We start from the raw sequence: 13,427 nt of genomic DNA on the forward strand, positions 1-13,427 counted from the left end.
CCTGCCGCAGCGGGAGGTGCTGCTGGGGTGGACCTGGGGCTCCTGTGGTATGGCAGTGCCACCCCGCTGCCTCCCTGCGGTTCTGGGGGCCGATCCCACCAGCTGGGGAGGCAGGAGGGTACACAGAGTTTTGCTCTGAGGCTTTTGGGGGTCTGTGACTGCCAAGAGCTGAGGCTCGGAGCACACCAGTAGCAAAGGGTGGCTCCTCTGCAGACATGGTGCAGGGCTTCGGTTTGAATTGTGTTCAGGAGTGCCCGTGTTTGCCTCGGATCCTGTTTCTTTTCATCATTTCAGTGTGGGCTGCTGTGGGAAGGGCCTTCAGCACAGCGATGTGGTGCTTGCATTTCGGGCCGGAGCACGACACCCCAATAGAAACCCTCATTTGGAGTTTCTGTGATTTTTTGCTGCCCCAGATCAAAAACTGGAAGCGCAAAGCTGGAGGAGGATGGAAGGCGTGAGGACTGCTTGGTCCCTTTCACAGGGAGCTGGAAGAGACACACTTTTAGCAAAGTTTGCAGAGCAAAGATGCGGGATTTATGCTGAGAGATCCCCACTGCCCTCCCTGCTCAGCAATTCCCTTTTGATGCAGCTGAGAGCTGAGGCTCCAAGGGGGCAGCGCCTGTTGGGGTGTGATTTCTGCACAGCTCTCTGGCAGATGTGGGCTGAGAGGCACGGGGCTTGGGGTGTGAACAATAAGGGTAAAGCATCACTTGGTAAGTGGTCTCCTATCAGCACTGCTCTGCAGAAAGCCCTGCAGAGAACGTAGGAGAAAAGCTCGGGGGGTGGAGGCTCTGAGGGACAACCCCACGGGAGAGGGGCCGGGTGGTGACAGGAGGCAGCAAGCCAAAAGGAACTGGGAAACGGGCATGGGGCACAGATGGAGAAGGCAGCAACCATGGAGCCGAGAGAGTGTGATAGAGCAGGCAGGATAAAGTCAATAATATGAATATAGCACAAATGATTAAGAAGAGAAAGTGTTTACCCAGGAGGTGTGAATGCACGAAGCTGCCAAAGAGCTGCTTGGGTGCTGTCCCCCACCCCTGGGGACCAGCAGGCTGGGAGGAAGGCAGCGTGATGGTTTGCAGGATGCTGTGGGCACTCTTACAAATATTATCACTGCAAGGGGAAGGTTTCCAAGATGTGGGTTTAACCTCCAGCCGAGGGAGGTATTGCCCCAAACTCCCTGAGCAGCCTCTGCTGCCACTGCCTGGGGCTGGAGCCCTGCCTGGCCCACACCTCGCCCAGTGCCCCCGCTCCTGCTACACCCTGCGCTGCTGGGAAGTACCACTTGGCTGGGAAATGCCACTTAACAGCAAAGGAGGCTCCTGCAGGGCGTTTTTTTTTCCTCCTGTTGCTGTTGGGGCTGTGTTTGGTGACAGTTGTCATGTAGGAAAGCGCAGACACCTACCAGAAGCATGGCAAAGCTCCTTTACTAGCAGTGGGGTTTTACAAGGCTGGGTGATAATCCTGCAGACCAAAGCTGTTTTACAGGGGAATTCCAGCACGTGAGGCTCCGTGGGCTGCCACGAGGCTTTACAGGTCTGCTTCATACCCGTAACAGCTCGCGGCCTCCTTCATCTCAGAGTGAAGCCGCATCACTGGAGGTAACTTAAAGCGCAAAGGAAAATCCCTCCCTGCCCAATCCCAGGATTACCAATTCCACTCTGTTTTGGCTCTCCACAGCACGAGGACCGCTTGCTGTGTCTGTGCTCCTTTCCTGGCCAGGACACGCAGGCTGCAGGGATGGGGCTGGAGGGACCTCGGGGTGCGGAGGTGGGATGCAGGAGGGCTGTAATTGAGCGTGGCTTCTCCTTTAGCTCCGGAGGAGAGCGCAGCCTGCTGCCACCTGCCAGAGACCCCTGCTCTTTGCACTGCAGCACGCTGCCTGCGAAGCCGCTGGGTCATACCCTGGTTAGTGCCGCCCTCGCCATGTTACGGCTTTATCAGATGGCGAGCACGAGCCCTCTGCGTGGGGCTGTGGTGGGGAGCGGGGCTGCTGGCCCTTATCACCCCTGTGATCGAGGAGCCAGGGAAACCCTGACCATGGCCAAACGCTGCATGCCGGAGGGTCGGGGTGCCCTAGTGCTGAATCCTCATGTGTGTGACCCCTGGCACTGAGTGGGTGGCTTGCTAGGGAAAGCCCCAGCATCCCTGCAGAGCAGCCACTGAGCTGCTGGCCACAGAAGCTCAGGATTGACACTGAAATGCAGAGAAGCTATTTCAGCAACGCCAGAAATGCTGCTTGGCACACACGTAGAAGCAATGCCAGGTTGCACAAGAGTGCCTGGCTCAAAATGTGCCGTCTTTCCAGACTTGCTCTGCCAGTCCAGCCAGACGGCCGCATCCGCTGGAAACCTGGGCAGGAAAACCAGGGCTGTGCACCCCGCAGCCCGGGCACTGCTGCCCTGTGTGACGCTCGGAACGGAGCCACCACCCTTTGAAGTCCCTGCACGGACTTGGTTGGGTGGCAGCAGTTTGTCGAGCACGCCGGGAGGACGGTGGGGATTGCCGGCACCGTCTGCATGCGTTGCTGGATCCCTGGGAGCAGGTATGTAGAGCTCGAGGGGTTTTTGTGGCAGGCAGGAGGCAGCTCTCGTAGCATGCACTGATCCCATGTCCCTTCAACGTGGAGTTTCTGCAGTGGGTTTGCAGGAGGTCTTCAAAGCCTGTGAAAATGTGCAAGGGTTTGATAGGGAAAGACAGGTCGTGAAGATCTCTGTCAGCAGCCAGAGAAAACATCAATCCCTGCTGCTCCAGCATGTCCCCCGTTGCTCATTTTACCTGAGGACCTGCAAATCTGCGGGCTCCTTGGTCTGTAGACACCTTGGAAGCGTTGAAATGCCAGGAGGTCCAGCACAGGGCCAAGGAGAGGTCTGCTCTGACACCAAGGGCTCAGCAGAGCCAGGAATGGGAGCACTACAGCTTCAGGGGAGAGCTCTGACATTCGCCTTTATTTCTTCAACCCAGGGATCAAACTTACAAGTGAAAAACCTCAACGTGCACCACAGAGCTGCCCCAGCCCAATATTGGTTTTAATGTAGAACCACATAAAATGTGAACCTCAGAATTTTTATCTTCTCCTTCCAGGAACTTTGGTTTTTACTCGTATATCCTGCAAAATTAATTCTCCTTTCCGTAATTAATATGATGCTCAAATGGATTCTTAATTACATATAAATCACAAATCTACACACTCAACTGCTATGCTTTTCAAGTAATAAAAGAGATCATTTGTCTTCCTCAGATGAACAGAGACCAGCTAGCACACCATTTCCCCTTTTATGAAGAATTCATTTGCTTTAGAAAGAAAGTCCTTTAAAAAAAAAAAAAACATTGCAAGGATTTCTTGAATAGGGGATCAAAGCTCCCACACTGCTGGAAACCATTTTTGCTAAATAAGATGTGGGTAAAGGGGGAAAAAAAAAGTAAAAGTTTTTTGGTAGTGACTGGGATTACAGCACCCTCGGGAGGGACAAGGATGTGGGGTCAAGAAGTTGTGACCAGGTTAGCAACACAGGGAACAGAAGGAGGAGACAAAAGAACAGAAAGTGGAAATGGACAGATGAATGAGGGAGCATGTTTCTTTGCCGAAAGAGAATAGATGCAACATCAATTCATACTGGGAGCTAAAGGACAAGGGCCTGTTAATGGATTGGGGGACACAGCAGGGATCAGAGGTCACGAGTGCGCTCAGCCAGGCTAATTGACTGTTATGTGCATATTAGTGATGATAATTTAGTAGGATAGTGGGACGTGGGGAGCAGATATGCAGAAGTGCCACTGACAAATGCTGTCCTGTGTTACACCAGTTAAAAAAGCATATAAAAAAAAGAGATACTGGCCTCAGTGGGCTTTCCTCTGGAGGGGATGCCACAGCTATAGGTGACCATTCCTGACTGTGCATGCAGTGAACTAAACCACTGCAGTTTCAGAACTGCAGAACTAAATTCTGTAGTTTTTTACTTCGTTCCTACCTGTGGGGCATGGCCCCGTGCCCTGACTGACATTGAAGAGCAACGTCTGATGAACTCATGGGGACCCAGCCCAGCACCCTGCCAGCAGCTTTGGCTGCCCATGCTCCTATCCTGCAGTGGCTTTACATGAGCCAGATATGGGATCAGTTTTGGGGGTCAGGAGGGGTTTTGAACAGGATTATGTGGAGCCAAGACCCAGTCCAGCAAGCTCTGATGATAAGACAGGACTGTCCTGGTACATGATGCTGCTTGAAATGCTTAAACCCTGCAACAGCAGTGGGCTGAGTACCCTGTACACCCCACCCACACACCCTGCAAAACCCTTGCTGGTCATCTGCTGTCAGTGCTGACTTGGCAATTAGTGCTGAGTAATTGATAGAGCAGCACCAGGGAAGCAAAGCTAAGCCCGCTGCTGTGACAAGAGCACTTTTGCTTTGCATTCATTCAGATTGTTCTGACTGTATTTCACCAACTTCTCCCTTTTGCCCTTGTGCACGACATGGCCCCTCACAGCCCCAATCCTGGTGCTGGCCTCGCCGTCAGGGCAGATCGACCTTGTGGAGAGGCAGCTTGGTGCCAGGAGTTGGGAATGTGCTGCTGGTGCTGCTCCTGCCAGAGGGTCCCTGTCCCACCTCGGTGCAGAGCTCCTTTGCCCAGCCACAAAAGCACTTCCCAGTCGATTGATGAAGAGAGCATTTCCCGTTTCCTCACTCTTGAATCTGCTGACAGCATCTCTTGGGGAGTGATGGATACTGGAGGTGATTTATAGTTCTTTGTTACACAAATTCCTCCACATTCTTCCCCATCCTTGCACAGCAACCATTAGCCGCCTCTCCCAGCAGAAAACCAAGAGCCTCAGCCCAGGATTGGCCCTGAAGGACGCGGCTTCGTCTCTCTTCTGTGCTGGCTTTACTCGCTTTGCATGCACAGGTGGCAGTGGCTGGGCACGGACACCAACGAGGGACACAGCAGAGGTGGAGCTCTGTGCCCACCCGCAGTTTCTGTGCGTCTGCTTCCACCCCCTCTGCTAGGAAGTCAGAAGTTTGGCGAAGGAAAAGTGCTATAAATCAGGCAGATACGGACTGCGGGGAGAATCTCGTTTATGCCATTTTTCATCTCAGAGCTCGTAATTAAAGTAGTGAATGTTACAGGAAGAACAACTGTTGCCTGTATGTCTTGGGGCTCTCAGACTTCGGTAATGTAGATGTTTGGCCCTTGAGAATTTTATTACATGAAATAGTTTTTGTAATGCTGATGTTATGTTGCTTAATTGGATTTGTTTGTTCTGCCTCAAGAACACCAGGCACGGTATCAGAAGTTTGATCTGATACAGAGTACAAGGAGACTTACCTTTACTACTCTGCCTCTCAGTTTATCATAATGAATAAATAGATTAATTAAATGAGTTCTGATCTTTCTCTGATTGTCCTGAACAGCTGAGCCAGTTGCTCTCTTGCTCCTATCTTTGCCTCTAAAATTATTTCTTTAAGCACAGCTGCATGCGTGTGAAGCTGTATTGCATCAGCGTACATCAAGGATTAAACAAATAAACTGCATGTGCCTGACTTAGTTTAGTTGTCACTGGAACTCCTGAGGTGCTTCATGTCAAATGCATGCAGAAATCTTTGTCAGTGTGGATCTTAAAATGGGTCTTAAAATCAAGAGGCTAGTGAAGATTTGCGCCCCCCATAATTTTGACTGCAATGGATTTAAATCAGACCAAGAGAAACATTCTTAAACTTTCACAGAGCAAGGCAGAGCCACTTGTAGCAGATCACAAAGGGACTTCCCAGTCAATTGATGAAGAGAATGTAAAACCAGGGATGATCCTGACAATGAAAAGGTCAGAACATGTTAATAAACCACTGGTTTTCCTCCTCAGAAATACCTAGGGCCCAAGTTTACATCCCCGGGAGGCAGCGTGTTTGTGCCCAGCGGAGCTGATAATCTCTGCTTGCTGGCACTGTGATTGATAGAAGAGCGATTCCCCCAGTCAGCCCTTTGAGACCAGCTAATGATACTGTAAATCATGAAAGCACAGACACGCACGAACAAAAACTTCTTACAAAAGCTTTTGTCCTTTCATTTAAATGAGCTGTGCCTTTAAAATAGGTGAAGCAGTCAGTGTAATTAACTTGCCATCAGGAATACACAAAAGCACAAAATGCCGCGATGAGCCTATAAAGATGTAGAACAGTTTTACGGCTCATATACCAGATTTGGTATTTCTGATCCGTTTACGCATCACGCAGGTGACTGAAGCCTTGAGCGATGCTTGAAATCGCTCCAGGAAGTAAATATATGGGTTTTGCACAATTTTCCTTATTCCCTCCTCCCACCCAAAGCTGTGTCGTGCTTGTAAATACTGAGGGGAAGTGTGCATGTGCTTGGATCACACTTAGAATTATGGGAAAAAAAAAAAAAAAAAAGAAAACAAAAAAAGAAAACAAAAAACAGGCGGGGCCTGGCGAGGCCTGGCCAGGCCCGTTGCTATGGGCCCGTTGCTATGGGCCCCGCGCCCCGGAAGTGCCGTGTGCTTCCGGCCGGGCGGCAGCATGGAGGCGCAGGAGCTGTTCCGCCGCCTGGGCGCCGGGGCCCGTTTCGATGTGCGGCGCTTCGGGCGCGACGCGAGGCGCTTCGGGGTGCGGGGCTCGGCGGGGGGACCCCTGGGGGAGCCCCGGGGGGTTGGGGCCGGGCCCTGGGGCCGCTCCCGGCCCGGCCCGGCCCCGCGGCAGGGCCCGGTCCCGCCGCGGCCTGGCGGCGCTGGGCGCCCCGTCAGCGTTTTTCCCTCTCCTGCCCTCAGGTGATAAAGGGAGGAGGCGGCGGCGGCTCGCAGGGGGGCCTCGACTTCTTCGGGAGCAAGGAGGGAGCCCCTCAGGAGTCTGCGGAGCGAGGAGGGTTGCTGCAGGAGGATGGAGCAGGGGAGAAAGGCGAGGAGGTGCCGGGGAAGAGAAAAAGAACGGCAGAAAATGGAAGAGGGAAGAGAAAAAGGAAAAAGATGCAAGGTATTTGTGTACACATGCATGTGGTGGAGTGCCTTGACAGAGTTTGTGCTTCTTGTTTGAGTTTACATTAAATCTGCAGATGCTGTAAGTCACTTTACTCTGAAAAAAAAAGAGACTTCAGGGTACTTCAGCTGTATTGTATCAGAGCTGATAATCGTTTGGGCCATGTTACAATATTAAGGTGTGGGGATGTGATTGCTGTCCTTTAGCTAAGGTGGGAAAGAAACAAAAATGGTTTTGAGTTGTCATTTTTTACCACATAATTTTTTTACTAGATTTTACTAACAGAAAGTTTGTTTCTTCAAACCTCTAGAAGCAGAGTCAATTCCAGAGCTGTCAGAAAATAATGGAATAATGTGGATGTCCTCGCTGGAAGCAAAAATCAAAGGCACGAAAGACAAAAAACCTACTGCGGAAAAGCTTGAGCGCTTGAGAAGAGAAAAGGTAGGACCCCAGCATTCCAACATAGCCACTGATTATCTGCTTTCTGTGGGTGTTTCATCTGAAGTTGGTGCTCACTTCTGGCACTTCCCCTTGGGAGGAGGGTGACTGAGTCTGGGAAAGTAATCAGAAGATTAACCCGTATGTATTTAGTTTTATGCTGTGAAAAGAAAGAGTTTGTCTCCTGCCTTTCAGATAAACCGCTTCAGAAATCAACACAAGATTAATGTTCAAGGTACAGATCTTCCTGACCCAATTGCCACGTTTGAACAACTCCAAAAGGAGTACAAAATCCACCCCAAAATTATGGAGAACGTCCGAGCTGCTGGCTTCCAGGTCCCAACACCAATCCAGATGCAGGCCATTCCCGTCATGCTTCATGTAAGCCTTCTGGTATCGCGTGTCGTTACAGAGACATCTAGTGCACCATGGTTCAAAATGCCCTTGTTATAAGACTTTTTTTATCTGTGCTTTTACTAAGGTATTTGGGGTTGGTTTGTAGCATTAATCTTTACATGCATGTGACTTTTTTTTTTTTTTGGTTTTATGTTTGTTTTTCTTCTAGTAAAATAACGACCTTTTGTCTTGTAGGGGCGGGAACTTCTAGCTTCTGCTCCTACCGGGTCTGGGAAAACACTGGCATTTTGTATTCCTCTCTTAACACACCTGAAACAACCTATGAACAAAGGATTCAGAGCTCTGATCATAGCGCCTACCCGAGAACTTGCTAGCCAGGTGTGTGCTGTGGAGAAAGGGTTGTCGTATTTATGTACTTGTACGTTTATAATGCTAAGAAGACTGCACAGCTTTCTCTAATACTGAAATCTGGGTGATGTTTGAAACTGTTCCTTCAGGAATGCCTGTTTGTTTGTTTGTTTTCTGGTTTCAAAGCTGATCGGCTTCTGTAAATGTAGTCTGTGTTGCTGTCTTCTCAGACACATCGGGAGCTGGTGAAGTTGGCTGAGGGGACAGGCTTCAGGATACACATGATCCAGAAGGCAGTTGAAGCAGCGAAGAAGTTTGGGCCAAAGTCATCTAAGAAATTTGGTAATTGTTTTCCCTACTGAAGTGCGTTCTGAAAACATAAGAAATGTCCCTGACTTTTCTGGGTTGTGTGGTTGTGAGGAGATTGGTTAATACCACCCAAGTCATGTAATCATTGCTCAATGCTTTAAAAAAAAAAAAAAGGTAGATTCCATGGAAGAAATAGTAAGTGAGCCTGACAGTAGAACTTTGCCAAGTTGTAGGCTTAATAAAAGGTGAACATCACGGAATATAGGGCTCTGAAGAAGAGCACAGTAGAATGATTTTTGTATCTAAACTCTTCCTGATGGATTTTAAGAACCATTTACATAAAGTCTCAAGGTGAGAGAAAAATCCATGACTTTTTTTGCAATATCTTCTGCTGCTTAAATACTCCCTCAAATGAACTGCAACAATGAAGTGCCTTGTCCTAACCCCAAACCAACAAACCTCTGTCAGATTGGGTTGGAAAATGATTCTTAACATTCTGTTTAAAGTCCACGTCTCATCTAATGCTTTGGTTATTTTTTTATTTATTTTTTCCCTTTAGATATACTAGTTACTACTCCAAACAGACTCATTTATTTGTTGAAACAGGATCCTCCAGCAATAGACTTGTCCAGGTAGGGAGAATCTTTATCATATCCAGCTTTGCTGCTAGCTTTGCCACTTAAAAGTGTATGTGTGCATAATTCTTGTGTCTTTGACTGTTTAGAATTTTTGCCTTCTCTGCAAGCGACTCTTACTGAAAAGAAACCCTCTTTGTTCCTAGTGTGGAGTGGCTGGTGGTGGATGAGTCCGACAAACTGTTTGAAGATGGGAAGACGGGATTCCGAGACCAGCTGGCCTCTATCTTCCTGGCATGCACGTCCCACGTTGTGAAGAGGGCCTTGTTCAGTGCAACCTTTGCACGTGATGTGGAGGAGTGGTGTAAACTCCACCTTGACAGTGTTGTTCTGGTGTCTGTTGGAGCAAGGTAGGTGTGCAGTTGTTCTCTGGCTCTCTCATGCTTTTTTCCTTTCTTGGGTGACCTATTTCCTTTCTTCGCCTCACCAGCCTGCTTGGTGTATGCTGTTAACCTTAGTACTACAGGCTCTTTGTCTCAAGATTTGTTTACGCATATAGATCTCTCTCGCACACTAGGGAAAATGTTGTTTGCCCATTCTTTTGTCATCAAATAAACTTTGGGAGTGTGTACTGGTGAAATGTCATGCAGTGTTTCTCACTCACCAGGTAAAATACATGTGTATGATTTTGTTTCCTGGTTTCAGAAACTCTGCAGCAGAGACAGTAGAACAAGAGCTGTTGTTTGTTGGATCTGAGACAGGAAAACTAACGGCAATGAGAGAGCTTGTTAAAAAGGTATTTTGGAGTGATTGAGCACATTTTTCGTACTACTGAACCAAGCCATGTGTCTGTCAGGAACATGTAATTCCCTAGGTCAAAGGCTTCTATGTGGTATATGCTAAAGAGCGTCCAAAACTGTACAAGAGGAATAGAAATTACTCTCCCTGTGAAAACTGAGAGGGTTCCCTCTTCTTGCTCTGTATTTGAGTCTTGGGAGTGTTTTGTATTAATGGTCTGCTTAATTTTAGTTGGCAGTGAGTAGGATTGCTTACCTTGGGAGGGGAACAAAAAGAAGTTTCTGTGGATTAAAATGCAGCCTGATGATTAAGTGAAGACTGATTCAAAGGTAGTGGGGTTGAACGTGCTTACATCTGACTCCCAAAGATTTTTGCTGGTTAGAAAAGAAATAGTTATCCTCTAAGTTGTAAAATACTGGGGCTAACTAGGTCTGTAGTGACACGGTCTGCAACCAAGAACAGTAGAAAAAGGACTTGAACCTTATACAACTTATTATTTTGCAGGGTTTTTCTCCTCCAGTCCTTGTTTTTGTGCAGTCTATTGAGAGGGCTAAAGAGCTTTTTCATGAACTGATTTACGAAGGCATCAATGTGGATGTCATCCATGCAGACAAAACTCAGCAACAGGTAGGAGGATATAATTTCTTTTCTTTTTATTTTTTTTATGATTCTTGACAACACCTGTTTTTTAACCTTTCTTTCTAATGTTGCTGCAGGTAAGTTTGACAGTAATTTACTGCAGGTTTAGGTTGAGAAGTTTGGTTTTGCTTGTTCACATGACACCTTTTAGGAAATAAGTTCATCTCCTTCCTTGGACTTCTAATCAGACTGTTCCCAAGTATGTTTCTTTTCTTTTCTTAGAGAGATAACGTAGTACACGGTTTCAGATCCGGGAAGATCTGGGTGCTCATCTGCACAGCCTTACTAGCTCGAGGGATTGACTTCAAAGGAGTAAATATGGTCATTAATTACGATTTGCCAACGAGTGCAGTGGAGTATATCCATCGGATAGGTGAGTGCTTGTTCACAGTGTCCTTTTTCTTAGTTCTTAAATCTTTAATGGAGATTCTCCTGTGCAAAAGTGAAAATCGTAGAACCAAGACTCCTCTGTTGCTACAGCACTAGCTCACTAGAGCTAGTTTTACCTGGCCTCAACTTTCAGTAAAACTGAGTTCCTTTTTTTTTTTTCAAGCTTCTATGAACCTGGAACACTTGATTCTTTCAGTGCACACTTCATGTGCTTTTGTGCAGTAGAAACAATCTTTGGGAATGAGCTGCTTCGTAGTATGCTTAGTGTATTAACATCATTTGCTGGGAGGTTGGGGCTGTGAAGAGGAATAGAATAAAGAAAGGTATTTGAAGTAAAATCTATTCTACTCTGTTAAATTTGCTTGACAGGTCGTACAGGAAGAGCAGGGCACACAGGAAAAGCAGTCACTTTCTTTACAGAAGATGATAAACCGTTATTACGAAGGTAAATTGAAAATGATACAGCAAAAATCCGTGTTACGTTTTGTATAGTGTAGTATTGAACTGTATGGTTCTGTCTGGTCCATGGGACCTTCTTCTTTCTTCTCCAATCACTGCCAGAGTTAATCTCTTCCCTTCTTTCCTTTCCAGTATAGCTAATGTTATTCAGCGAGCTGGCTGTCCTGTGCCCGGCTACATAAAACATTTTCCCAAACTTCAGAGGTACGTTCATTTGAGTAGTTTATGATTTGTCGTCCATTTCAAAAGCTTGCATGAGGGGTGCTTGGGATAAAAGGGTTGCAAAAGGTACAGTTCACCTGCAAAAGGAATTTTAGATGGGGATGGTGGTTTTTTGTTTTTTTTTTTCGCCCAGGCAAAAATGGAAATGATTCTCTAATTATAGAAAAGCAGTTAACTGCAGGAAAAACATGAGCTCCCTGAAATATGCCCTAGATTGCCTAGGCTCACAGTCAGGAATCAGACTTCTGACACATTGAAAAAGTTACCTTAAAATGGTGTAGGGGTGTATGCATATAGATAGATTTGTAATTAGTGCTTTGTAATGCTTTTTTTGCGCAGAACTGATTAACTTGTAATAGTTTTCAAAGTTAGAAATCTGTGTGTGTATATAAACATAAACCTTGTGTATTAAAATCAAGTTGGAATGTCATGGAGATGAAGTCATGGATCAGTAAATGGTAAATGTCATGGATAAGTAGCTGAACTGATCCTGGAATAAACACTGAAAATACCTTCAGACCTGTAAATCCCTAACAACCAGTACAGGTTTTCAGTGTCTGTTTTATTTACTTTGAATATTAATGTTTGTCTGTTGAAGACACTTAATCCTTCTTCACTAAATGTTGTTCTCAGCAAAGAAAAGAAGAAATTCATTAAGAAACCACTAACGAGAGAAGCAATTTGTACCACTCCTCAGTGCTTCTTAAAAAAGAAGAAAAGTAAAAAGTAAGTAGTTTTTTTTTTCTCCTTTCAAGATGGCTTTTCTACAGGAAAGGCCAGTGAGCTTCCTCCGCAGTAACCAATATCTTGTTTGAACGCACCACTGAGTCACAATGCTTGTAGTGATGGTGAAGTTTTAGTGTCAGTATCTGCTTACTGGAACTTGGATAAATGCCATCAGTTCACCTTATGTGGTGCCACATGAGGCGGCAGCATTTCAGGCAGCTCTGTAACGAGCTGAGTTTCAACCACCGGCTGTAAAGCCAGACTTCAGACTAGCAGTCCTAGCAGAATACTACACCTTACCTGCTCCTCTTCTGCCTAAGGGTTGGCTTTCTTTTAGTGCATGAATTGTTAATACAAAAAATAGATTTTAAATTGTAATGACTAGAGCTCCCAGAATAAGGCTGTCTGGGGTGCAGCAGTTCAGTGTGGTGGACAGTGGTTGTGAAGAGCACAATTACGTGTGCTGCAGACTGTTGCAACTGAAGGATTTATGTTCAGTTGCAGTAAAATGTAAAAAGACTGTCTGGGATGTTGCTATGTACTTTTTTTTTCCATATGCAATATTCAGCTGTCTTAATCTCCAATGTGTTTCTTGTAGGGGAACTGCAAAGGAGAACATTAAGGAAAAAAAGAAAGCTAACCAAGCTACAGATGCTGGGAAGTCAAAGACTGCTTCAAAAAGCTGAGCAGTGACTGCTCTTGAGCTGGGACTTATGCCCCAGTCCACGCTGAAGAACCGAAGAACGAAGGTGATGGCAAAGGGGAAGGGAAATGTTTACGTGCAAGAAAGTATCTACTGAAATGCCTGCAGAGGATTCCTGAATGCTTCTTATAGAAGCTGGACAATGTGGTCTTGCCATAAATACCTTATGTTTCTGAACGATAGTTCAAAAAAAACATCCGTTACTGTCACTTAGTTGTGCATTGCTAGTTGGAAATACTGTTAGTTTTGTGGTCAGGTGATCCCTAATAAATTTGCAGAAGACACAGTGAACTTTTTTTTTTTTATAAAACAGACAAAAAAATATACCACCATGTATATAGGTGGAAGTAAAGTCTCTGTTCATACTACTTCTGAAATATCTAATAAGCAAAAAATGACTTTGTTTTTTACATGCCTGTAACTCCAACTACTTTGTGTTATTTCATATTTAAGCCTCAGAACAGAATAAATAAGGTCATTG

At 46.3% G+C, this 13,427-nt stretch overlaps 1 protein-coding gene across 1 annotated transcript; it reads left to right on the forward strand.

Annotated features, from left to right (window-relative positions):
• Positions 1-6,463: 6,463 nt before the first annotated feature.
• On the forward strand, positions 6,464-13,247 carry DDX52 (DExD-box helicase 52). The gene is made up of 15 exons (XM_038165622.2): positions 6,464-6,616; positions 6,778-6,979; positions 7,293-7,423; positions 7,616-7,801; positions 8,012-8,155; positions 8,356-8,467; positions 8,994-9,066; positions 9,216-9,419; positions 9,715-9,805; positions 10,312-10,434; positions 10,669-10,819; positions 11,206-11,281; positions 11,428-11,499; positions 12,151-12,243; positions 12,842-13,247. The coding sequence occupies exons 1-15, from the start codon at positions 6,467-6,469 to the stop codon at positions 12,927-12,929; spliced, it is 1,896 nt and encodes a 631-aa protein (XP_038021550.2). The 5' UTR covers positions 6,464-6,466; the 3' UTR covers positions 12,930-13,247.
• Positions 13,248-13,427: the final 180 nt, after the last annotated feature.

Source organism: Anas platyrhynchos, chromosome 20 (assembly GCF_047663525.1).
Source record: "Anas platyrhynchos isolate ZD024472 breed Pekin duck chromosome 20, IASCAAS_PekinDuck_T2T, whole genome shotgun sequence".
NCBI lineage: Eukaryota > Metazoa > Chordata > Aves > Anseriformes > Anatidae > Anas > Anas platyrhynchos.

Coding starts and splice junctions, on each gene's coding strand:
- DDX52 (XM_038165622.2), top strand. CDS start 6,467: ATGGGCCCGTTGCTATGGGCCCCGCGCCCCGGAAGTGCCGTGTGCTTC. Junction 7,424..7,615: donor AGCGCTTGAGAAGAGAAAAG/GTAGGACCCCAG, acceptor CCTGCCTTTCAG/ATAAACCGCTTCAGAAATCA. Junction 9,067..9,215: donor CCAGCAATAGACTTGTCCAG/GTAGGGAGAATC, acceptor CTTTGTTCCTAG/TGTGGAGTGGCTGGTGGTGG.